The following is a 27,189-nucleotide window of genomic DNA, read 5'->3' as shown; positions in this document are numbered from 1 at the left end:
CACCCCCCCCCCCAAAAAAAAAGAGATTAGGAAGAGAAGCTTGGTACCCATCCAGTGAGGGTCCCATCGTCACCTAACACAACCCGGCGCAGCAGCCAATCAGCCACCCCTGCTCTGCCAGAACCCTCCAGAGGGGCTGGCCCCGCCAGTCCTGTCCCCAAGTCCAGCAGCAACACTAGCACTTCACACAGAATCCAGGAGCCCTTTGAGGCCAGCACACACACAAGACCTGGTCCCAGGCCTCCTGCACGAAGAGAAGGCAGTGTGGGGATGGAGGGAGGACACGCATAAAGAAGGCAGGTAGGTGGCAGATTGCGAGGGCTTGCTACACACAGAACAGAGCACGATGTCTGTGGGACAGGAAGCTGCAAACAGGCTGAGGAACGTTACCACTTACTAACGTGGAGTGACTATCAGGACATATTTACTGTCGAGTGAAAAAAAGCCAAATAGAGACAGGCAACTGGCCCAACTGTATCACCAGAGGGTAGGAGTACCCTTGGCATGTGAATCACTGCAAAAGAGTGGCCTGGCCAATGGTGGGCAGAGAAACTTTGATGAGGGGGGGGACTGCTGGGGTTGAGCCACACAGGTGGAGGCTCTGTAGGTGGTAAAAGTTCCTGCCCACAGGTGACACACTCTGGAGGGGCCACTTGGCCATCAGTGCTGCTTCCAGGGGTCATTTTACCAATGAACTCAAATTTCTGCCCCAAACCACACCAGGGACAGAGGGAGAATGCTATAAAATCCAGCATTAAAAACAATCTAAAACTATTCTAAAACAAAAAGTTTCATAAACATACACATAAAAGCTTAAAAAACCCTACCTTATCAAAATTTTCAGGTTGAGCTTAGAGACAGAATGTAAAAAAACAAACAAGGAGTTTCTGCTGTGGCTCAGAGGGTTAAGGATCTCTGTGAGAATGTGGTTTTGATCCCTGGCCTCGCTCAGTGGGTCAGGGATCTGGCATTGCCACAAGTTGCAGTGTAGGTTGCAGATGTGGCTCAGATCTGGTGTTGCTGTGGCTGTGGTGTAGGCTGGCCGCAGCAGCTCCGATTCCATATGCCACAGGTATAGCCCTAAAAAGAAAAAAAGAAAAAAGTAAAACAAAACAACCCTTCTACAGTAAGCTAGAAGCATCTCCCCAGTGCAGAGGTTCAGACTGAGATCAACAGTTTTGGATACTGAACCAAATCCTGGTGCCAGGTGGGGCCACCTCTACCCTGGTGGCCTCACCACAGGCTCGTGGTGCCCCCTGCAGCTGGGTGATGTTTACCCGAATTTCCTAATGTGACAATTTGGAGGACACATCTATAGGCTTAACATCTCCGCTGATATTAATGGGAGAACACACAGATGTCAAACATACTTTATCACCACCTTCCTCAGAGACACTGAAACCACCACCAAGGAGAGCGCGGGGTCTAGAGTTAGGGTGTGAGGAGATGGAGTGAGAAGACCCATGCATCTTCCACCCTGCAGAATCCTACCCTGGTGGACCTACTGCAAAACACCCCTGATTTCCAAAAGGACAAAAGCAACATCAGGAAATTCCAGCCTGAGCAGGGCCTGGGAGCAGAGTCACCCAACACAGAGCTTGGCTTCTTGCCACCACACAAGGTGCACTGACAGGTGAGATGGAGCAGGAGGAAGTGAAGGGTGATGGTGCACAGAGGGCAGGAGAGGGTGGGGACAGGGACTCCTGCAGGGCAGGGCCACCTGCCCAGGAACCACACATGGACCACAGAATCTTCAGGGAAAAGAAAATGGGGAGTTCCCATTGTGGCTCAGCAGGTTAAGAACCCAAATAGTATCCTTGATGATGCAGGTTCAATCCCGGGCCTTGCTCAGGGGTTAACGATTTAGTGTTGCCGTGAGCCATGGTGTAGGTCACAGATGAGGCTCAGATCCCGTGTTGCTGTGGTGTAGGCTGGCAGCTGCGGCTCTGATTCAACTCCCAGCCAGGGAACTTCCATATGCCATGGGTGTGGCCCTAAAAATAAAAGTTAAAAAAAGGTAAAAAATTCAGTAACATTAAAAATTAGCTCTTCAGTCACATGAAGTCACACTTCAAGCTTCAGCTACAGAACCTTCCATCACAGACAAGTTCACATAGGCAGCTTACAAGCATGTCACATAATTTAGATGCAGCAAACACTATATAATAATATAAACATTATTCATACCACAGTAAGAATTCTTACACAGTAATACATTCCTAAATGATGAACTAAGTGACATTTTTGTTTTTTAGCTGTAGGGGAAAAAAAATTGAAATTAAAGCCCAAATAGTCATGGGAAAAAAATAGTGTTTCCCAACTCTTGCTCCCCTCCCCCTACTAAATAACCCCAGTAAACCAAGCCTCCAAAGAAGTCCCCCTCCCCTCACCCATGGACGTGGGGCAGGGCAGGGCTGGGCACTCACCAGGCTCTGCTCGATGAGCAGGCAGAAGAGGACGGCATTGCCCACCTCCCGCAGGTTCTGGAAGCACACGGTCTTCAGCTCCGCGTACTCAACGATGTCCTTCAGCTGGTGGTGGAAGAACTCCAGGATGCCTGTGGAGACAGAGAATGAGTGTGCAGCTGAGGGAGCTGGAGGGAAAGGAGCCCCACAGAGTGCGGTCTGGGGCCCACAGCCAGAGGCACCACTGCTGGCCACAAGCATTCTGACTCCACCACCACACCATGCGTCCTGACCCCAGCGCCTTCCCTGCAGTGGTGGTCTGTCCACCACCTGAGCCCTGGGCCTCAGCGCCAAAGCCTCCTTCCATCACATCTGTAGAGCACAGCTTGTTTCAGTGTGCTTTGCAGATACTGTGTTTTTGACAAATTGAAGGTCTGCAGCACTCAGGTCTACAGGTGCCATTTCTTCCAACAGCATCTGCTCACTTCATGTCTCTGTCATATTTTGGAAGTTCTTACAATATTTTTGACTTTTCCATTATTATTTTGTTATGGTGACGTGGAATCAGTGATTTTCGATGTTACTATTGCAAAATGATCATGATTTGCTAAAAGCTCAGGTGATGGTTAGCATTTTTTAGCATGAAGTGTTTTTATTTTTTTAGTTTTTATTTTTTTTTTTACGGCCACACCCATGGCATATGGAGGTTCCCAGGCTAGGGGTCCCATCAGAGCTACAGCTGCCAGCCTACACCACAGCCACAGAAATGCAGGATCCAAGCCACATCTGCGACCTACACCACAGCTTACAGCAATGCCAAATCCTTAACCCACTGAGCAAGGCCAGGGATCAAATCTGCAACCTCATGGTTCCTAATCAGATTCTTTTCCTCTGCTCCATGATGGGAACTCCCATGAAGTGTTTTTAAAGGTATATATATTTTTAAAGACAAACACTACTGCATACTTAATAGATTATAGTACAGTATAAACACAACTCGACATGCCCTGGGCAATAAATTCTCGTGGCTCACTTTATTGTGATACCTGTTTTACTGTGGTTGTCTGGAATCGCACCTGTAGTATTGCTGAGGTCTGCCTCTATCTTCACAGAGGAGGCATCACATTGCAAGAATAACTAAGAAAAACCATATCATCATCTCCAGCAGACCTAGAAGGTTACTGGTGAAATTCTATATCCCTTCACAGATACAAAAGGGAATGTTCTTAATCTGATAAAGGGCATCTACAAAAACCCTGCAGCTCATAGGGTGAAACCTGCATGCCTTCTCCCAGAGCTTCAGAGCAAGACAATGAATCTTCACCATCATCCCAGAGGCCTTGGCAGCCTTAATAAAGCGGGAAGAGACACAGGCAAAAAGCCTGGCGAGAACTCAATGTATCCCATTCAATGCTGACCAGTCAGAAATCCCTGAGCTGCAGCAGTAACAAACCCAACTAGCATCCATGAAGACTCAGGTTCGATTCCTGGCCTTGCTCAGTAAGTTAAGGATCCGGCATTGCCGTGAGTTGTGTAGGTCACAGACACAGCTTGGCTCCCGAGTTGCTGTGGTTGTGGTGTAGGCCAGTGGCTACAGCTCCAATTCAACCCCTAGCTTTGGAATTTCCATACGCTGAGAGTATAGCCTTAAAAAGCAAAAAAAAAAAAAAAAAGAAGAAGAAGAAGAAGAAGAAGATGAAGAAAGTAATCCCTGAGCTGATTCCACAATTTATTTACTTTTCTGGCCACATCTGTGGCTCCACAGTGACCATAGCTACTGCAGTCAGATTCTTAACCCATTGTGCCATGGCAGGAACTCCATGACTCCAGAACTTACAGTCATACACAAGACCTAGAATAGCCAAAACAACCCTGAGACTAACAAAGTTGGAGACTTAGGATATTTCAAACCCCTCACCCCAACAGGTTAGGTCTGAGTGCCTTTCTGCAAGGACCCCATGGCCCAGCCTGCCTGAGGCCCTTCCTCCTTCCTGGTCCACCCCCTACCCCAATTCTCCCTAGTGTGCACACAGACCCTGTTGGGGGAGGGAACGCTCCTTCACAAGTGTCACTGCCCAACAGGCGTCAAGGTGCTATCCGCACGGCAGTCCATGCCAGCTGCACAAAGATGTGTGGAGAGCAGCCCTGAAGACTAGCTCTGGATATGACCCAAATGGCTTTGTCTTTGACATTTAAAATGTCCACTTGGATGTTCCTGTCATGGCTCAGCGGAAATGAATCTGACTAGCATCCATGAGGGCACAGACTGGATCCCTGGCCTCGCTCAGTGGGTTAAGGATCCGGGGTTGCAGTGAACTGTGGTGTAGGTCGCAGACATGGCTCGGATCCCACATTGCTGTGGCTGTTGTGTAGGCCGGTAGCTAAAGCTCCAATTCGATCCCTAGCCTGCGAACCTCCATATGCCATGGGTGTGGCCCTAAAAAGACAAAAAATAAAAAATAAAATAATAAAATAAAGTGTCCATCTGTAGTCAGGACCCAAGCACCAGTTCCATTATCCCAATATTACCCATCTATGCTCTGAGGTTCCCCTAAGCCAGGGCATACCAATAGTTATTTCCCTTCCCCGTGGCCGATAGGGTGCCCTCTCCTCAAAGACCAACAGCTGGGGCCAGAACCTGCAACATCTGGGGGCGCAGCCACACTGGCCAGCTGCCTATCAGAACCACCTCTTGTCAGTGACCCATGTGTGGGCCAAACTCACTAGACAGGATAGTTGTCCCGCTTTCAAGAAAATATTAATGGATGCGAAACAAGAGATAGTTTTGCTAAGAGAAAAAGGTTCCGAGAGTCCCATTTTATGACAAACAATGCTGTTTAAGTGGAGAACCCCAAACCTGCTCTTGTCAGGACATGCAGGTCTGGCACCCGGAAGGGCGCATCTTCCTGAGGGCCCTACAGTCAGCCAGTCAACAAGAGAGACTCTCATTAGGGGGAGGCTGCGAGACAGACAGACGGGATGCACCATCTGGGCTGCCCCCGAGGCCTGGGCCGCACAAGCCCTGCAGCAGCTGTACCTGCCAGTGGAGCTGCCTGCCCCTCCCTGCTCAGTGATCATCAAGATCCTGATGTTGCCGGAGAGCCCAGGCGCACAGGGTTCACAGCCCTGTCACCCCCCGACCCAGCTTTTTCCACTTAAAATGGCAAGTGCCACACACCCTCCTGCACACCTGCTTCCGGATAAAAGGCTCCTTTATTTGTCCTGCTGGAAACAATCGGGTTGGGCTCCCCATCTCCTCTCACCAGGGGAAAGCAGATCTGATGCTTATCAGTAATTTCTGACTTGATTTCCCATCCTGAGACCTGGGGCTGACACTGTCCCTCCCCATGCACCCCAGGAAGGCGCCATGCTCACCAGGGGAGCCATACTCATGCCGCGGCAGCCGGCAGACCTTGGGCATCACCTCCATCAGCGTCTTCACGTACTGCAGGATGGTGCCTTGCAGCTGTAGGAGACAGGCTGTGTCAGCCACAAGCCCCGCTGCCGCGCAAGCCATGGGTGTCATGTGGACTTTTGAAAAGGTGCCTGTTAGTAAAATGCACGGCAATGACCCAGTACTGAGAATCACTGTGGCTGGAAAGGAAACCCCACCCACAAAAGGAAAGCAACCCTGATGGAAGGGAAAGTCCCTCCCCACATAAGGACTGGGTGCAGAATCCTTCCCCTGGGAAGGAGGTGCACCCGAGGGGAACATACCAGGCTCTTAACCACCTTCAGCAGCTCTTCCATGACCACTGCGATGCCCTGGTAGCCAAGCAGCCGGCAGATGACCTGGAAGTGGGGGGGGCCCACGAAGTTCCGGTAGCTGCCATAGATGCTCGAATAGGCCAGGTTTAAAGCCTGGAGACAGAGAATGTCAGCTCTTGATGAAGCTGCCCCACCACACAGATGAAAATGAAGATCAATAACGTAAGTTCATTTGCACACAGCACCCGCAGGTGGAAGGATCCAGAGAACCCGTTAGCCTGCCCTTTATTGGTGTCTATGTTTTCAACCTAAATACATGAAAACCAGGAGTTCCCGTTGTGGCTCAGTGATTAACGAACCCAACTAGTATCCATGAGGATGCAGGTTCAATCCCTGGCATCACTCAGTGGGTTAAGGATCTGGTGTTGTCGTGAGCTATGGTGTAGGTCGTAGACGCAGCTCAGATCCCACACTGCTTTGGCTGTGGTGTAGGCCGGCAGCTACAACTCCAATTTGACCCCTAGCCTGGGAACCTCTGTATCCCATGGGTGTGGCCCTAAGAAGGCAAGACCAAAAAAAAAAAAAAAAAAAAAAAGACATGAAAACCAGCTTGCTAACAAGAAAAAAAAAAATCCATTTGGTTTTCCAATATTTATTAAACTGCCAGTCCCAGAGAAGCTATTTTGAGGTCCTAGAATGAGAAAAGAATACATCATAGGGTTTTTATCAGAAGTGGGTGTTGGATTTTGTCAAAGGCTTTTTCTCTGTCTATTGAGAGGATAATATGGTTTTTATTCTTCAGTTTGTTAATGTGGTGTATCACACTAATGGATTTGCAGATATTGAAGAACGCTTGCATTCCTGAGATAAATCCCACTTGATCATTAAGTACAATCCTTTTAATGTATTGTTGGATTTGGTTTGCTACTATTTTGGTGAGAATTTTGCATTGATGTTCATCAGTGAAATTGGCCCGTAGTTTTCTTTTGTTGTGGTATCTTTGTCTGGTTTTGGTATCAGGGTGATGGTGGCCTCATAGAATGAGTTTGGGAGAATCCCTTCCTCTGCAATTTTTTGAAATCCCTTCAGAAAGTGGGCATAACAGGAACCTACCTCAACATGATAAAGGCCATATATGACAAACCCACAGCGAACATCATTCTCAATGGTGAAGAGCTGAAAGGATTCCTGCTGAGATCAGGAACAAGACAAGGATGACCGCTCTCACAACTACTCTTCAACATAGTTCTGTAAGTCCTAGCCACGGCCATCAGAGAAGAAAAAGAAATGAAAGGAATCCAAGTTGGAAAGGAAGAAATAAAACTATCACTATCTGCAGATGACATGATACTATACCTAGAGAATCCTCAAGACTCTACCAGAAAACTGTTAGAGCTCATCCATGAATATGGCAAAGTGACAGGATAGAAAATTAATACACAGAAATCAACAGCATTTCTATACACTAACACTGAAAGAGCAGCAAGAGAAATTAGGGAAGCAATCCTGTTTACCACTGCACCCAAAAGAATAAAATACCTAGGAGTAAACCTACCTAAAGAGACAAAAGACCTGTACTCTGAAAACTATAAGACACTGATGATAGAAAGCAAAGATGACACAAATAGATGGAAAGACATACCATGCTCGTGGATTGGAAGAGTTAATATGATCAAAATGACTATATTACCTAAGACAATCTACAGATTCAATGCAACCCCTATCAAATTACCAAGGACATCTTTCACACAACTCGAACAAAATATTTTAATGTTTGTATGGAAGCACAAAAGACCCAGAATAGCCAAAGGCATCCTGAAAAAGAAAAACAGACCTGGAGGAATCAGGCTCCCGGACTTCAGACTATACTACAATGCAACAATCATCAAAACCATATGGTACTGGCACAAAAACAGAAATATAGATCAGTGGCACAGGAAAGCCCAGAATGAAACCCACGCACCTACAGCCAACTCATCTATGACAAAGGAGGCAAGGATATACAATGGAGAAAGGACAGTTTGTTCAATAAGTGGTGCTGGGAATGCTGGACAGCCACATGGAAAAGCATGAAATTAGAACACTCCCTAACACCATACACAAAAAGAAACTCCAAATGGATTAAAGACCTAGATATAAGACCAGATACTACAAAACTCTTAGAGGAAAACATAGGCCAAACACTCTCTGACATAAACGACAGCAACATCTTCTTAGATCCACCTCTTAGAGTATTGACAATAAAAACAAAAATAAACAAATGGGACCTAATCAAACTTCAAAGTTTCTGCACAGCAAAGGAAACCCTTAACAAAACGAAAAGACAACCCACAGAATGGGAGAAAATCTTTGCAAGGGAATCAACTGACAAAGGATTCATCTCCAAAATTTATAAACACCTTCTTCAGCTTCATACCAAAAAAACAAACAACCCCATCCAAAAATGGGAAGAAGATTTAAACAGACAATTCTCCAAAGAAGACATACAGATGGCCAAAAAACACATGAAAAGATGTTCAACATCTCTCATTAGTAGAGAAATGCAAATCAAAACCACTAGGAGGTACCACCTTACACCAGCCAGAATGGCCATCATCAAAAAGTCTACAAACAAGAAGTGCTGGAGAGGGTGTGGAGAAAAAGGAACCCTAGTACACTGTTGGTGGGACTGTAAGTTGGTGTGACCACTGTGGAAAGCAGTATGGAGATTCCTCAGAAAGCTAAAAAGAGAATTCCCATTTGATCCAGCAATCCCACTCCTGGGCATCTATCCAGAGAAAACCATGACTCACAAAGACACATGTACTCCAATGTTCATTGCAGCACTATTTACAATAGCCAAGACATGGAAACAACCTAAATGTCCATCAACAGAGGAGTGGATCAAGAAGAGGTGGTACATATACACAATGGAATATTACTCAGCCATCAAAAAGAACGAAATACCAGCATTCTTAGCAACATGGATGGACCTAGAAACTATCATGCTAAATGAAGTCAGCCATACAATGAGACACCAACATCAAATGCTTTCATTGACATGTGGAATCTGAAAAAAGGACAGATGGAACTTCTTTGCAGAACAGATGCTGACTCATAGACATTGAAAAACTTATGCTCTCCGGAGGAGACAGTTTGAGGGGTCGGGGGGATGTGCTTGGGCTGTGGGATGGAAATCCTGTGAAATCAGATTGTTATGATCATTATACAACTACAGATATGATAAATTCATTTGAGTAATAAAAAAAAAGTAAAAAAATAAAATTAAAAAAAAGAAAAAAGAATACATCATAGCACCTCACTGCTCCCTATCTTCCTGCTCCCAGTCTTCTAGGGAAGACACCCAAGGACAGACTCTGATGGGGAAGTGGGGGGCACAGGAGCTGAGGACAGCAGCCCTGATTTCTGATAGATAGGACCTCCAAGCTTGTCTGAGGAAACAGGCACACACTCTGCAGGGAGATTCCTAATGGAAGCATTCAGTGTTTCCCTCTTGGCACTTCTTTGGCTGCACCTTGCAAATTCTGATGCATTTGCATTTCATCCAGCTCAAGGTTTTTTTGTTAGTTTTTTTTTTTTTTTTCCTCTTTTTTAATTTACCTTAAGACTTCCTCTTGCCCTAAGGATCACTTAGAAATGTTAATTTCTATGTGTTTGGAGATGTTCTTGTCATCTTTTTGTTAGTCAAACTAGAACCTGAGTTCACTGTGATCAGATAACCTTCTGTTCCCAGTCTTTTAATTTTATTGAGGTTGTCTGATGACCCAGAATATGGTCTACCTTGGAGAATGCTCCATGGGCACTTGAAAAGAAAGTGTGTTCTGCTGTTGTTGGCTGAAGTGTTCTATATATGGCAATGATATCCTGTTGGTTGATAATGTTTAGTTCTTCTTAGCTGCTGATCTTCTGTGTACTTACTCTTTAGGTTATTAAATGAGAGGGATGTTGACTTCCCGAACTACTACTGTGGAGTTGTTCAGTTCTCCTTTCACTTCTGTCAGTTTTTGCTTCAAGTATTTGAAACTCTGCTGTTTGGTGCATAAACATTTAGGATTGCTGTATTTTCTTGGTGTCTTGACCTTTTTATCAACATGTACTGTCCCTCTTTGTCCCTGAAATCTGCTTTGCTCTGAAATCTACTTTATCCTATATTCATACAGTAACTCCTGCTTTCCTCTGATTAATGTTTGTGTGGTACATCTTATACCAGCCTTTTACTTTTAACCTACCTATATCATTAATTTGAAATGAGCTTCTTATACAATCACTTTTAACTGTCTTCAGACCACTTACATACTTAATATATTTACACATCATGTAATTACTATTTGAGTGTGTGTGTGTGTGCTCGCACGTGCGTCTTCTTAGGGCCAAACCCACAGCATAATGGAAGTTCCCAGACTAGGGGTCAAATCCAAGCCAGAGCCACCAGTCTACACCACATCCACAGCCAACGCCAGATCCGAGCTACATCCACAACCTACACCACAGTTTGCGGCAGTGTCAGATCCTTTAACCCACTGAGCAAGGCCAGGGATCCAACCCACATCCTCATGTATAGTCGGGTTCTTAACAACAGGAACTCCTAAGTAGGTTCTTAAGTAGGCTCCATGTCATTCTTCCTGTCTTCCTGTAGGTCACTTAAACATTTTTTAGAACTTGTGATTTACCTGTGTCATTTCTGAGAGTATCTCTTTGCACAGGTCTTTTAGTTGTGCTCCAGGTCTTATATTACACATTACGTAAGCGACCACAACCTACTGTTATCAACATGTTATGGCTTTGAGTGAAGTAAACGACCTTTTCCTCCTTTTAGGTCCCTATATCCTTCCTCCTTCCCCTCTTATAAATGTCCTGAATATTACCTCTACGTGCACAGAACCACATTAGGACGACAAGGATTCCGAAGAACTGGCACAGCAGATCTGGTTGCTCAGCTCCAAATATCCTCAGGAGGCCAGACTGCAATTCCTGGGAACTCACCTCTTATAATGCTGTCTATTGAAACAGCTTTCTATACTTGGGACACTTAACCATGCCATACAAGCATGTCTAGGTATTTTGTACAGAGAGCGATTTAAGGCAAGATCCTCCTTTCCTTCTGTGGGTTCTGGGGTTTCAGTAACTAGAGTGTGTCTATTGCCCTGTCAAGGCTTTGGATGTGGGTGTTCCTCTGGGCTTTTCTTCCTTGGGCAGGACCACTCTGTATGTCCCATGTGACCCCCAGGAGGGACCACTGGAAGCCTGCACCTGTTTCCATCACCACCTGACGCATCTTTCCCTCTTACACCTTTGCGTTCTTTGGCTGTAATAAACAGCAGCTCCGAGTCCTCCTGGAGACTGACCAAATATGCAGGTAGACCTGGGACCCTCACAACAGAAAATCTGAGTCTAAACCGACAATCAAGTGCAAGATTGACCAAGGTGGAAACACTACCAAATGCCTGTCCCACATCCACCCCCAGGACCCTATCAGACTTGCAAGGACCATGTCTTGGTCGTGGGCTCACATATAACCCTCTCCCCCGTCCATCCTCAAAGCAACAACTCTGGGTTTTTTTGGTTTTTGTTTTTTTTTTTTTGATTTGTATTTTTTCCATTTTGTTTTTTCTATCATAGTTGATTTACACTGTTCTTCTGTCAATTTCTACTGTACAGCAAAGTGACCGAGTTATATACATATATATATATATACACACATTCTTTTTCTCACATTATCCTCCATCAATGTTCCATCACAAGTGACTGGACATAGTTCCCTGTGCTAAACAGCAGGATCTCATTGCCCATCCACTCTAAATGCAATAGTTTGCACCTACTAACCCCATACTCCCAGTCCATCCCACTCCCCGCTACCAACTCTGCTTTAAATGCTGGGATTCTAAGTGAGGTTTTTGCTTGGTAACAAGTTCCAGTACTTGAAAAACATGCAAAGCACAAAATCACAGAACCTTATGTTACAAGTGAGGAAACTCACTCCCAAAAACACCCTGACTTGCTGGGGGCCTGGGGATCAATGACACCTGGTGCCAGGCCCCTCAACAAGTGTCCGGCTTCCTGGAGACCTCACTCACCCTCTACATAGCACATCCCAGGGACAACACAATCAGAGCAATGTAACTACTCAAGAAGGAGGGGAAGAGGCACCACCTCTGGAGAGAGAAAAACTACAAATGCTGCACTGTGAAACATTTAGACTCAGAGGAGGGGAGCCTCACAGCTCAATTCAAGAAACACTACTTGTCATGCCTGAAGCAGAGACTGGGGCCTCCTCTAGAACCCAGAGGCTCCATCTCATCATGCACCCTGAGTTCTCCAACATTCTTGACACTGTGTGTCTTCAACTGAAAAGTAGGGGCAATCTTACTTACCTTACAGGAAAGAGAACATCAGTGATGTACTCAAGAGGCTGTTCGCTCAGAGAGGTGGTATTATCAAGAGCCAAAAAGATAAGGCTGGCCATGTGGAAACCACAGAGGCAACAGCTTAAAAAGCTAACAAGGACAGTTCGAACAAATGCATCATCAACAGAATTCAGAAAAGGAAAACATGTCTCAAACCAGTCCCACCAGAGACAGCCACTGTTTAATGTTTCAATATGCTTTCCTCTGGGTTTATCTTTTTGTAATCAGGAACTTTCTGTTTGGAGTTGGATTGTTTTCTTTTTTTCAGCCCCCAAGATCTTGTTAGTAAGATCTACGTGTTTATTTTCAATGACAGCACTGCATTCCACTGGACAATAACTTGTTCCAGTGCTCTTGGTGGTCAGTTAGTTTACCGCTATGGTTTTTACGATGATGTACTGTATTATCAACCCCATAACAGGCCTTACTTTGTACCTGTCTGATTTATTTCCTTAGGAGTCAGGCTTCCTACAAGTGAGAACATTTTATATACTGATGAACACTGGCAGAGGCTGCATGGAACCACTTGGTCCCACGGGCACTCCTGCAGCCACACTTAAGGCAACTTCATTCCTCCAAACTTTTCCAATCTGACGGGCAAAATAATTCTTACTGCTGTCATTTGTTTTTCTGCCATCTATTTTTATTTTTCTGCTTCACTTTTTTGGGAAGGGTCTGCTCATTGTATCTGGCTCCATTTTACTACAGAGCGCTTGCCTTTTTCTTACTAAATTATAAAAGCACTTTAAATACTAACAAAACACTTAGTAATACCCTTGCTGCCACACATCCAGCCACCATCAGCTGGGACACTTGCCGTATTTCACAGGATGGTGGGTGTCCTGTGGTTTGCATCATGGGCCCACTTACCTGTGATTTTCGGATGATAGCTATTTTCCCCATGCTCCCTCCCACCTCAGCACCTCTCTTCAAGATGTCACAGTTGATTAGCCACCCTAATCCTCCATCACAGGTGTGCTCCCAAGCCTCTTCCACACATTTTCTTGGCTTGATGTTTTCAAACCTTTAAGTCTGCCAACATTTTGCACATGGCATGATACATTTAAATTACCGCAACTACACTGATTCGAACTACACCAACTATGTCTCACTGTGAACTTAAAAATCATAATACACAAGCTCCCGTTGTGGCTCAGTGGTTAACAAATCCGACTAGGAACCATGAGGTTGAGGATTCGATCCCTGCCCTTGCTCAGTGGATTAAGGATCCGCCCTTGCTGTGGTGTGGGTCACAGACACGGCTCAGATCAAGAGTTGCTGTGGCTCTGGCGTAGGCGGGTGACTACAGCTCCGATTTGACCCCTAGCCTGGGAACCTCCATATACAGCGGGAGTGGCCCAAGAAATGGCAAAAAGACAAAAAAAAAATAATAATCATAATCATAATACAGATACAAAAGAACCTACCTTTGATCCATGCAAATACTGGGGTTGTGCATTTGGCTGTTTATCCCTTTGAAATTCTTGAGAAAATGGTAATACTGTCCGAACAAATCTAAACAAGAAAGGTTTAAAAAAAAAGAAAGAAAGAAAGTAAACCAAAAATTTAATGGTAGTTCTTTAAAATTCAGAACTTTTCCATTACTCATCAATTAAATCTTCCTCCCAATTAACAGTTATAATTATCATACAGGAAAATTCTAGGACATAAAAACCCATATTAGGAATGAACTATAAATACTCTTTGAAATATGTTAAATGAATCCAAAGTTCAGGAACTGAGTGAGGACACCTGCAGGGGGGGAACAGCAACCTTAAAGCACATAAACACAGTCTCCAAACTTGGCATCAGAACCATTTCAAGCCTAATTCTGTCCTTTAACAAGAGGTGATGACCAGGCACTCAGGCCTTGCTGGGCCTCTGGACACAGCAATGATGACAGGGTCGGGGTGGGAAGGCAGATGCAGGCAGCAATGTGGTCACTCAGAGCACTGGTTATGCACTAAGAGAAGGTGAGTCTACAGTCATACTTGCAGAACCAAGAGACCGTGGCTTCATAACGGATTAGGAGCCACTGAAAATCAAATACTTGGATCTTAAAGCAGAAATGTCAAAAATCAGCTAACAATGGAGTTCCCATAGTGGCTCAGCAGAAACGACTTGACTAGTATCCATGAGGATGCAGGTTCTATCCCTGGCCTCATTCAGTGGGTTAAGGATCCAGCGTTGCCGTGAGCTATAGTGTAGGTTGCAGACGTAGCTTGGATCCTGCATTGCTATACGGCTGGGGTGTAAGCCAGCAGTCACAACTCCAATTGGACCCCTAGCCTGGGAACTTCCATACGCAGCCCTAAAAAGACAAAAAAAAAAAAAATCCGCTAACATTTTCAAATCAGAAGGGTTCACTGAAGCATATAAAATGTTTCCTAAGAAGCACAATTTAAAAAATTCATGGATTTACTAATTATTAAATACTAAGAACTTGATTAACACATATTACACTGTAATAAATAAAAAAGAGTGTGACTGTCAAAACACCACCAGCTCATGAAACCAATGTTTGCACCTAAGGGGAGGACGGTGGCCTGTGGTGCAGGGCACATTTACATAGAAACACTATTGTTGAATGGCTGGACTTTGTCGTTATCCTTTAAAGAGTGTCGAATTTTTGTGGGCAGGTGGTTAAATTGCTTGCAAGTCAGCTGGATCCTTTCATGATCTGCTAGGTTGTAAAGCAGGCACTACCCTAAGGCTGGTACTAAGACAGGCCCTGCTGGCAGTTCTATCGAATGCCTGGGTGTTCAGTGAGCTTCCCCTATTCTTGCAGGCAAGGCCTTCAGTGACTCCTAGTGCCGGGGAGCTCTGGGGATGACTTCGCCTACAGCTCCCTGGCAGCTGTTCTCACAGCCTTGTGGAGCTCCACCCAGCGCACAGTCTAAGATTCAAGCAAAGACTAATAAAGGGTCCCTTAGTTGGTTTCAGGAGCTGTTTCCCTGAGTAGCTCTCTCCTCTCCCACTCTGCCTGTAAACCCCAGTGCCTCAGCTCTCCGGTGTCCACCCAGCAAGACCTCCAAAGCGTCTGCAGGCAGGAAGCAGAGAAGTCACAGCTCACACCCTTAATTTCATTTCCCTCCAGGAAACATCCAAAGAAAACAGTTGGTTCATCAATCTTCTCCCGTTTTCCCCTTGTTTAAGGCAAGAGAGTAAATCCAAACCCTGTTCCACAATTATCCCAAATAACTTCTAAACACCACATTTTTTTTGGTCTTTTTTTTTTTTTTTTTTTTGCTATTTCTTTGGGCCACTCCCGCGGCATATGGAGGTTCTCAGGCTAGGGGTCGAATCGGAGCTGTAGCCACTGGCCTACGCCAGAGCCACAGCAACTCGGGATCCGAGCCATGTCTGCAACCTACACCACAGCTCACGGCAACGCCGGATCGTTAACCCACTGAGCAAGGGCAGGGACCGAACCCACAACCTCATGGTTCCTAGTCGGATTCGTTAACCACTGTGCCACGACGGGAACTCCTAAACACCACATTTTGAGTGTGTGTATTTCTCAATCTAAAGACAAAAAAAAAAAAGGAAACAAAAAATACTGAATTACAGTAAGTTTGTGTTTCACAGTGGGAAGGACAAGTAATTCTGAAACTACTTTCTTCATGTTTGAGAACTGAGCAAATGGGTAAATATATAAAGAAGGATGAAACAAGAATTCTCAGTATAGAGGGAAGTTACAGAAATGGAATGAAGCTGCGCTGCTGAACTGGAATTGAAGACAGCAGTGTGAGTTCATGGTTTCAGTGTATAGAGAGCTGGACAGAGGTAGACACACATGTAAACATTACGGGTTTGTGTCCCCGCAAAAGAAAACTTTTAGTCTTAATAACCAGTACCTCAGATGTGCTCTTATTCAGAATGAGGACTGTTGCAGGCATAATTAGTTAAACTCATACTGAAGCAAAGTGGGTCCTTAATCCAACATAACATGACTCACTCTCTCAAAGGAAGTGAGGAGAGACGCACGAGGAAAACACCTCATGCCGAAAGAGACAGGGAGACAGGGCATGGAGCAATGAGGCTGCAGGCTGAGGAGTGCTGGCCACACCAGAGATGGGAAGTGTCAGACAAAGACCCTAGCTGGAGCCTCAGAGGGAGCACAGCCCGCTGACCCCTTGGTTTAGGGCTTCCTGCCTCCAGAACCATGACAATACATTTCTGTTGTTTTAAGCCCCCCAGAGTGTGCTCACTTGCTAGAGCAGCCTCAGGAACCTGACCCAGCACTCGTGCAAGTCTTTGCTAGCGCTGACCACTGAAAGGGGTCAGAAACAAGTACATACCGGTAGCAGTGAGCATACCTCCTAACCCCTGAACTTGGCTTAACTTTTTTTTTTTTTGTCTTTTTGCCTTTTCTAGGGTCGCTCCTGCAGCATATGGAGGTTCCCAGGCTCGGGGTTTAATTGGCGCTGTAGCCACCGGCCTACACCAGGCCACAGCAACGCAGGATCGGTGCCGCATCTGTGACCTACACCACAGCTCACGGCAATGCCGGATCCTCAACCCACTGAGCAAGGCCAGGGATCGAACCCACAACCTCATGGTTCCTAGTCGGATTAGTTAACCACTGAGCCACAATGGGAACTCCTGAACTTGGCTTAATTTTAAAATATTCTCCATTAAAAGGAATCCTCCTAGAATCACAGATTACAGGGATCAAGCAGGAGAATTCCAAGATGAATCTGGAACTTCCTGTGGTGCAGAAAATAGGACAGAACTTAAGAGTCATGGGAAGAGCCACATACACATTAAGAATAGAGAGGGAGGGACTCCCACCAGCCAAAACAGACCTATTTGAGCCTCGAAATCAAGTCATGACTATAACAGATTATAACCGTGCATTAGAACCACTGAGTCCTTCCTAATATAAACAAATAAATAAATGCTAACACATATAGCTCAAAGCCAATAACTTATTAATAACTATAGATGGAATAGAAAAGTTCAAAAATCACCACAGTTCAAACTCCATAGTGATAACTGATTCAGGTAAGAATCGACAGATGTTAAAACAAGTTTTAACAAGAAATGGTTTATTTAAAGTCTCAAATTACCTCCCTGCAAATTACTTATAAATTTCAAACAGAAAAATGGCAACATGGCAGTGGAGAAACTTGGCCGACACCACCCTAACCAAGGGATGGGAGTGAAGATGGCCAGTGACGGGGAGTTCCCTGGTACCTCATAGTTAGGATTTGGTGCTTTCACCTCCTCGACCAGGGTTCATTCAGTCCCTGGTCTGGGAGCTGGGATCCCACATCAAGCCGCGGCATGCCGCACTCCCCTACCTCGCAAAAAGAGATGGCTAGTGATGGGTGCAGTGGTTTTCCAGCCAAAGAGGCCTGACTCTGATCCCAACTGCTGGCTTACTTCCGCGGCTATTGCACTGCTACAATTAGTAGCTGCACAGGTTAAATTTAAGTCACAGGCTACCTAAGTGACCTCTGAGAGTCACTAGGCATAAATCATTAATAGGAAATAAGCAGGAGAATAAGTAGATACACCAAGCAACAAATGGAGTCTTGGTTTTCCGCAAGCAGCTCTTGGAAAACCCTCAGGCGAGGAATTAAACTGGGTGCCACAATTTGGTCTGTCTTCCCAGGTTTCCATATGCAAAGTAGATACACAACATGCTATTGTAAGATGTCTTTCGCAATCCTGCTGTATAGCACAGGGAACTATCTATCTAGTCACTTGTGATGGAACATGATGGAGGGTTATGTGAGAAAAAGAATGTATACATATATATGTATGACTGGGTCAACCTTGTTGTGCGGCAGAAATTGACAGAACACTTTAAATCAACTATAATAGAAAAAATAAAAATCTTAATAATAAAATAAAATGCCTTTTGCAGACAGTGAATCTTTTAAGAGTTCCACTGGAAGACCTGCTGTTAAAAAGACAGAAGTAATGGCTTTGCCAACACTAACAGAAGGTGGAGCCTTCAGGGCTGCTCTGGTGAAGATGGCATCCATGCAGCCAGGGTTCCCTCTGAACTGCACCCCAGGTTTCTGGGCCCGAGGATGCCAAGCTACCTCACATTGGCTCCTGCCAGCACATGTGAACCCGGGTTCCCAAGCAATTGCCAAGCCTGCTGTGGGCAGCACTGGCTCCAGAAGCCTGGGGTAGAGCAGCCTCCTGGGGCTGCATGCGGGCTCCACAGGCAGGCAGGCAGGCTCCCAGCACCTCCCGGACAGCAGGGAACACACGAAATCAAACAAAGACAGCCTTCTACTGGCTGGCATCCACGTTAGGGCACCAAGGGTGGAGATGCCTCTGTCAGCTTTTACATCAGAGACAGCTGGCTCTACCAGGCCCTACAAGCCATACAGTCTGGAGGTGTCCACTCCTCCTAAGGCAGCTGGGTCATGGGGCACCAACTTCCTGACCCGAATCTCTGATGAGACCCCTGCCAGGCCCCCATGGTGGGCTGTTTCCTAGCATCAGCCCCAATCAGGGTGAGGGCACCCAGGAGGGCGCAGCCCAGTGGGCAGGGCCTTAGATCTCTTTCCCTAACTCCACACTCATAACCCGAGTTTCTGGAGTGTTTTTCAGAGATTCAATAGAAGGGTTACAGCACATGCTGAATTTTCATCATCAGGTATGTCTCATCTAGCCTCCCTGTGCAGTCCTTCCACCCAGCTTCTGTTGTTTCTGAGCTCCCAACCCACTGGGCTGTCCCCAAGATGAGCATGTGGGCAGGCGCCATATGCATCCAGTGTGGCCAGCACAGAGGGGGCCCAGAGAATGGCTTCGACTGTTCCTTTTGCAAGACCTCTGGGTGACAAGATGCTAATCAAAAATGCAACCTAAAATAATACAAAAGAATCACAGCTCCCTGTGTTGCCTGATTCTACCCCCTCACTGTATGTTTTCTCCACTTGCCAATAGTGGGGTTCTGTTGCATTTCACCTTTGGAGATGCCAGTTCTAAGCACTAAGCAAAAATGATTTATGAGATGTAACAGAAATTAATTCCAAAGATTCCAAACGGATTAAGCAAAACAAAGAAAATCTTGTAAACATTGGCCACGACTTAAACAGACTTTCAGAAGCACAAGTACCCTCATTAAAACAGAATGCCAGGGAGTTCCTGTTGTGGCACAGCAGAAATGAATGAAACTAGGAACCATGAGGTTGCAGGTTTGATCCCTGGCCTCGCTCAGTGGGTTAAGGACTGGGTGTCGCCATGAGCTGTGACGTAGGTCGCAGATGTGGCTCGGATCTAGCATTGCTGTGGCTGTGGCATAGGCCAGCAGCTGTAGCTCCGATTGGACCCCTAGCCTGAGAACCTCCAGAGTGCAGCCCTAAAAAGCAAAAAAAGGAGAAAAAAAAACAAAAACAGAATGCCCCACCTTACAATATATCAGGTGGGAAAAGAATGTGTATTTGGAGCTCCCGCTGTGGCACAATGGGATCAGGATAGGCAGCATCTTGGGATGTGGGTTCAATCCCCGGCAAAAAAGAATGTGTGTATATAATAGTATGCCTAATAACATCCATTTCTGCAAATAAAAAATACACATATATATTTGACTATATGGTAAAAACTCTAAAGACAGACCTTTTTATAACAAAAATCTTGAGGGATTTAATTGTTTTCCCCCAAAACACACATACACATGACTTCTAGCTTTTCTACATAATCCATGCATTACTTGTGCAATAAAATTTTTTCGTGTGAATTCAAAAATCACCTGTTTCAAGAAAGGGGGCCTGTAGAAGGGAGTTTACAGGGATGAATCCTTTGGTTCCAGGGGATCGTGCCCAGCCAGGCACAGGGGCCCCAAACCCAAGGAAGCCAAGTAGGGCTTCTCCCTCTGCGGCTCTCACAGACACAGCAGCCTGGGGCCAGGGCAGGGGCCACGGCCCTGACTGCACCATGCGCAGGGACAGGCCTGCCTCCCAGCAAGAGAACCAACCCTGGGGTCCCAAAGAGATGATGGCCACAGCAGGTATGATCAAGAGGGCTTCCCTTCTGCCCTCGGGGTCAAAGCTCAGCACCCCTGGATCAAGCCACACAAATCTAAGCCTAAAAGTCAGTAGTGATTAAGCTAACACATAGCAGGGTTCAGATGCACCAGTGACGTGAAGTAAAAGCAAAAGACACTTAATTTTCAAGAGTGGTCATAACGCTCACACACATACTCTCTCACACCCACTCTCATTCATACTCACCCTCACACACCCACGTTTCCGCTCTCATGTACATACACACTCATGTGTTCCTGGCTCATGCTGACACAGAGCAGGAGGTCAGTGCAGACAGGACAACCTTCAGGCAGATGGCTGCCAGAGTGGGAGCTGACACAAGGCCATCCCAGGACCAGAGGCTGGGCCACGGGACACTGCAGCCATCAGCCATGCCACCCGCCCAGTGGGCCACTTGTGTTGTTCAACAAAGTAAAATGGTAGCTAACCAGCAGCCCCAACATCCCAGAATGGAACCATGACAATTAAGCATCATCAGCACATTCCAGCATCAACAGACCTTAAGGTGTAAAACTGTAGACCCGGTGGCTGTCCATATGCACCACAGACTTAGCCCTGAGCCCCAGGGAGTACCCTGGACAGGAACCCTTGCCCCACCACACGGTCTGCACAGGAAAGCCATGACCATACGTCCAAGGGCTGGCCCAGGGCTGCACTTGCACATGGAGGAGACAGGAGGGGCCTCAGTATCCTGGACATGGAAACCATCCTGTTTAGACGCCCACTGGCAGGGACATCCGTGAGGCAGGATGCTCACCGATTGGTGGAGCCATTGTAGCAGTAGTTGGGCAGGAAGTCGTAGTTGAGCTCCCAGAAGACGTGGAGAGTGATCCTCCCATAGGGTGCTGACACGTTGTGGTTGGCCTCCCGGAACATGGCATCGAAGCTGTCCAGAGTCAGGTACCTGCTCAGCAGCTTGTGGGTCATGCGGTTGATTTCCAAGAGGCCGTCCAGCTCCTGCAGGACCAAAGAGACAGGGGTGTGAGGACAGAATCTGGCCTGGCATGGCGGCCTCCATCCCCTCTGTGGGCAGCACCATGGTAGAGGGGTAGGGACAAAACAAGATGTGAATGGTGAGGGGCTACACTGAGGTGGGTGAGTCGGGCCAAGAAAGCACAAGAGAGGGGGTGTCTAGCAGGCCACGGGAGCTTGCTTCTCACGCCTAAATTCACTACATCCTTTCCACTGCTCTTGAAATGCCCCTCCTTTCCATGGTTGTCCCCAAAGGGCCATCGGACCATTCTCTACCACTGGCTGTGGATCCTCAAGTCGGGCTTTCCTAACTAAAGTCATTCAAAAGCACAGCTGTGCAGCAGGGCCGGCAAGCATGTTCAGAGATGGCCCTCTGGGCTTTCACAGTCTTCACAAACCCCGCTCCAGGTCTGCGCTATCCCCTGCAGCAGCCACCAGTCATACACAACGAACTGAGATGCGATGTACATATGAGATACACAGATCTCAGAAACCGAATATGAAAGCAAAGAATGTAAGATGCCCATGTCAATAAGGTTTTTATAACGATTCTATATGGAACTGTTAAATTTTGGACATGTTGGGTTAAATAAAACAGACTACTGAAATTAATGCCCCCTATTTCTTCTTCCTTTTCTACCTTAAAAAATGTGTGTGGAGTTCCCGTCGTGGCTCAGTGGTTAACAAATCCGACTAGGAGCCATGAGGTTGCAGGTTCGATCCCTGGCCTAGCTCAGCAGGTTGGGGCTCTGGCAGTTGCCGTGAGCTGTGGTGTAGGTCGAAGAAGTGGCTGTGATCCGTCATTGCTGTGGCTGTGGCGTATGCTGGAGGCTACAGCTCTGATTAGACCCCTAGCCTGGGACCCTCCATATGCCGCGGGAGTAGCCCTAGAAAAGCCTCCCCCCCAAAAAAAATGTGTGTATTTGTTTGTTTACATGCCTGCAGCATGTGGAAGTTCCTGGGCCAAGGATCAAACCAAGCCGCACCAGTGACAAAGTCAGATCCTTAACTACCAAGCCGCCAGGGAACTCCTCATTTTCCTTTGCTATTATGACAACACGTAAATTTCTATTTCAACAAGCAAATTTCTTTAAGGGCAGGACCAGTCTAGGTCAAAGCCTCAACCAATGATTTTAATCCAAATCATGTAAAACCAAGGACAATGAAGACACCATGGCTTGGATCAAGCCAGGCTGCAGGAAGGGCCACTGTGAGCTCTGCATCCTGAGACAACCTGGATTCTGAGAAAGGGCCAAGGAGCACTCTCAGAAGTGGGCCCAGGACACACACCCCCCATCCCATCCAGCAGCTTCTCTAAGAACAAACATCTTCCTGGAGTTCTCACAAGTCTGTCACCAAATGCCTGCATCTGTTATTCTTAGAAGATAGATTTGGCACAACAGAATTTCGGTAATTCTCACTTTCTTTCCTGCCAGCAAAGGTCTGAGGACAATAGGATTTTCTTTCCCTGATCACTCTGCTCAGACACCCCAAGAGGACTTTTCCTTTCCCTTGAAAGTCCAACACTTACACACGTGTTCCTTGGTGTGGCCCCTTTGGGTCAGTTTTCCCAGGCACATGATGAATATATTTACACTGTGTTTTTTATTTCATCGGTTTTTCTTGAAATACTACTTCACCAGGATAAACAGAAATTGGTATCTGTTCCATCTTGTGGCTTTGGTTTTCGCCCTCAGGGGTTTCCATGATATGTTTGTTTGATCCTCACTGTTCATCTTCTACATGATTTTCTCGCAAATCTCTTTTGTCTGTCTTCACTTCTTTTTAATTTTTAAAACTTTCCTCCCTTCGTTCTTTTGCCAGATCTTTTGTCATAGTTCAGTGTAATCATTTGTTTCTGAAATGAATTCAGAATTGTGAATACTAAGAGCAGGTGCTCAAAGAAGATGCCCGGGACAGACTCCGCTCCATGAGTGCACATCTTTGGATCTCTAGGCAAAAACTGAACCTACCATCATCAGGTCCATATGTCAATAAGGACAAAAGGGGAAGTAGCTCCAATCCTGGCAACCAGCCTCCCTAAAACCAAGCTGAGCTTGAGAAAGAGAGAGCACTTACGACTATTGACGTCAGATCTTCACTCTCGAATCGCCCAATTGCCAGTTCCAGGGACTTGTACATGGCGGCTGAGACGCGCTGGGTAATCAGACGATTGAGGTCTATGGACCTGCCCAGGAGCTGGGCACAGAGGGTGGAAAGTGTTAACAATAACAACAACAACAACAAAAAACCCAAATAAGCAAGTACATATCCATCCTCAGAAACTGATTCCAAAAGATACAAAAATCAAATGATGGGCGTTCCTGTCCTGGCTCAGCAGTAACAAACCCAATTAGTATCCATGAGGATACAGGTTTGATCCCTGGCCTCACTCAGTAGGTTAACGACCTGGCATTGCTGTGGCTGTGGTGTAGGCCAACAGCTGCAGCTCTGATTTGACTCCTGGCCTGGGAACTTCCATGTGCCACAGCTGCAGCCCTAAAAAAAAAATAAAGACAGAAAAAAAAAATCATAGGAAAGTATGATCAAATCCCCTACTTTGCTAGAGCTGAAACTCTGCAAGTCAAAACTGTAAAGAACTTGCGTAGTATCCTTTGCAAGTGAATTTACACTTACTTCATGGATAGAAACTCCAAGTCTCTCCAGAGTCCCGGAAGAACCTGGGTCTGGCAGATAGCGCAGCCCCAGTAACAGGTTTGGGGCCACCTCAGAACAGAGAGTGGCCTCTGCATGCCTCACCCCCACAGTGTCACAAGGACGAGAAAAAGAAAACCATTCCATATCTATTGCAGAGTCCTAACAGCATGTGCGCACCTCAGTATCACTTCAATAACATAAAAATACAGACAAGACCCTGGTGAAAATGTCCCAAAATGTAAATAGTGGTTATCTGTAGATGGACAGAATTACATGGAAATTTTCCTATAGTTTTCTATATTTTCCTAACTTGTGGTGATGTATATATATTATTTTTGAAGAAACAAAAAAGCAAGCACTCTATTTGTACTCTTTGTGCCTGTAAACAAAAAAGCTCCTCCCCACCACGCTGATCTGACCAGCATCTGCATCTTCTCTTAAGCCTGGCTTTTGGGTTCCTGGAGAGGAGCTGCGTTTGGGCCAGGCCTCCTTCAAGTGTCAGGTTATCCAAGAGAAACTGCTCTTTTTTTTTTTTTTTTTTTTTGCTTTTTAGGGCCACACCCGAAGCATATGGAGGTTCCCAGGCTTGGGGTCAAATTGGAGCTACAGCTGTCAGCCTACACCACAGCCACAGCAATACTGGATCCCTAACCCACTGAGTGAGGCCAGGGATCAAATCTGCCACCTCATGGTTACTAGACAAATTTGTTTCTGCTGCGTCACAACAGGAACTCTGAAACTGCTCTCTTTACAAGGATGTTCTCACAGCCATGTAACACACTGACAGGGGTGCTCCAAGAAAACCGCACTCTTTACCTGGTTGGCTCCAGGCCTCACCACACCCAGGGAAGACCTGGCTCACCTGCACATGCCTCTGCTTGAGCAGCGTCTCATAGCGGTTAGATGGAGGGAGGTGGATTGTTGCTCCCTGATTCTTGCACTCTGATCGTAACCGTTTATCAAGAAGCAAACTAGCAAGGAAAGAAGAGATGGCATTTCTCATGTGCTGTGAATTATAATGGAAATGTCAGATCAAGCAGCCCAAGATTCTGTACCCAAGTTACAAACCACATGCTCACCTTCCCGCCATAACCTTGTAATACGCAAATATCTGGTCTGCCAGCTTATAAACAAATTGGTCAAAGCATAGATTCACCTGAAAAAATAGAAAGCATGCATTAAATTTTGCTTCCCTAAATCAAGAGCAAATAACACAACTTAAAAAAAAAAACAAAAACCTTGATCTAGCAATTCTACTTCTAGGTATTTATCGGAAGGAAATGAAAACAAAGTCAAAATGCTATCTGTATCCCAGTATGTCCACTGCAGCACTATTCACAATAGTCAAGACATGGAAACAACCTAAGTGTCCACTGATGGATGAATGGATAAAGATGTGGTATGCGTGTAGACACACATACACACACACCTATATTTTAGATTTTAGAATGTTCTATAAAATAGAATATTCTCAGCCATAAAAGAGAAGAAACCCTGCCATTTTTGACAACATAGAGGGGCTCTGAGGGTACTATGCTAAGTGGAGTAAGTCAGACAAAGAAAGACAAATACTGCATGATTTCACTGGTATGTGGAATCTGAAAAAAAGAAAAAATATCTCATAAATACAAAGGACAGACTGATAGTTGCCAGATGTGAAGAATGGGAGAAATGGGTGAAGGTGGGCAAAAGGTACAAACTTCCAGTTATAAAACAAATAAGTTCTGGGGATGTAAAATTTAAAAATCTAAAAAATAAAAAAAAAATCCCAACCCTTTGTTAAGGCAACCAAAAAAGGCTCTTAAGGGGAAAAGAGAAACAAACTACTGTCCAATGAAAGCAGATTAAATCTATTTCAGTGTTACCAGGAGTGACCACCACACCCCCACTGAAAATTACATCAGAACCTTTCCTACTGATGGAGAGAAATGTTCCATGCTCTTAAAGACAGGAATATGAAAAAGTCTCTATTCACTATGTGTACTACGTTTGGGGTCCCCACCCTGGGGGTAGCTCCTGCCTCCAGGCGTATGTCCCAGGAGCCACTCTCTGTGGCCTCTGCTGGCTCCAAGGTTGGTCAGGGTAGACAGCCCTGTAACTTCACCCTCAAAACTGTATCCTCCCTTGGAGATGGGGCTAGCTCCTATCCTACCCCAACTAGGATAAGAACACCCTGTGTCAGTGCAGAGCTGCCCCAGGACCCATGGGTTCTGCCTGTGGTTCATCCTGTCTCACCTGGAAGCCCATGTCATCCCCCTATAGAAGCACTTCCCGTGATCTCTGTGAGACATGGCTGGGCAGTGCAATCTGTTGAGGTTAAATTCTCTTATAGCCTAAGCTAGAAAATAAGATGTGTCTCCTTAGCTGCGTGTACACAGACTTAATTCCACTTGTAGAAATTTATCCTCAAGAATAATCTAACACAGGGAGTTTCCACTGTGGCACAGCAGAAATGAATCTGACTATTATCTATAAGGATGCCAGTTCGATCCCTGCCCTTGCTCAGTGGGTTGGAGATCCGGTGTTGCTGTGGCTGTGGCATAGGCCAGCAGCTATAGCTCCAATTTGACCCCGATCCTTGGAACTTCCATATGCCATGGGTGCAGCCCTTAAAAAAAAGGAGAGAGAGAGAGAGAGAGAGAAGAATCTAACACAACTAAAAAGTTACATGCAAAGAAATTCATTAAAGCATTATTTATAATAAGCAAAAATAAAAAGCTAAAACGAGAAATAAAATAGGGTGGTTGAATGCATCTATTCTATACCACACCCCTGCTCTAGACTATGTTCATGACAGAAGACAGGCAGCAATATGCAGAGCTTATGACACACAGTCACATGAAAAGGACATCACCCAACAGCTGATGTTTTAAGACTCCAGCCATCATGTGTGGATGCATGAGAAAAGGGCGGATAAAAGGGTTCACCCCAAAATGTTCATCTCAACATTCATTCCACTGTTTAAACGTCCTTATGTTACAAAGAAAATTTGCTTCCTCTAATACCCAGAAAAAAAGGAAATTAAAGAAG

At 45.7% G+C, this 27,189-nt stretch overlaps 1 protein-coding gene across 1 annotated transcript in view; it reads right to left on the bottom strand.

The window, feature by feature from the left end:
• The window catches only part of CYFIP1 (cytoplasmic FMR1 interacting protein 1), a 110,547-nt gene that overhangs the window by 7,374 nt on the left and 75,984 nt on the right, over nucleotides 1–27,189 (bottom strand). Inside the window, exons 19-26 of the mRNA XM_047772202.1 lie at nucleotides 25,239–25,315; nucleotides 25,022–25,130; nucleotides 23,581–23,700; nucleotides 21,287–21,486; nucleotides 13,945–14,032; nucleotides 6,123–6,266; nucleotides 5,781–5,871; nucleotides 2,427–2,557 (exon numbers count right to left, since the gene is read on the bottom strand). Of these exons, the coding sequence (XP_047628158.1) occupies nucleotides 2,427–2,557; nucleotides 5,781–5,871; nucleotides 6,123–6,266; nucleotides 13,945–14,032; nucleotides 21,287–21,486; nucleotides 23,581–23,700; nucleotides 25,022–25,130; nucleotides 25,239–25,315 (960 nt within the window). The remainder of the gene's footprint in view (nucleotides 1–2,426; nucleotides 2,558–5,780; nucleotides 5,872–6,122; nucleotides 6,267–13,944; nucleotides 14,033–21,286; nucleotides 21,487–23,580; nucleotides 23,701–25,021; nucleotides 25,131–25,238; nucleotides 25,316–27,189) is intronic.

Source organism: Phacochoerus africanus, chromosome 3, assembly GCF_016906955.1.
Source record: "Phacochoerus africanus isolate WHEZ1 chromosome 3, ROS_Pafr_v1, whole genome shotgun sequence".
Lineage (NCBI taxonomy): Eukaryota > Metazoa > Chordata > Mammalia > Artiodactyla > Suidae > Phacochoerus > Phacochoerus africanus.
Note: the sequence above shows the minus strand (reverse complement) of the source record. Positions and strands in the feature narration are given on the sequence as shown.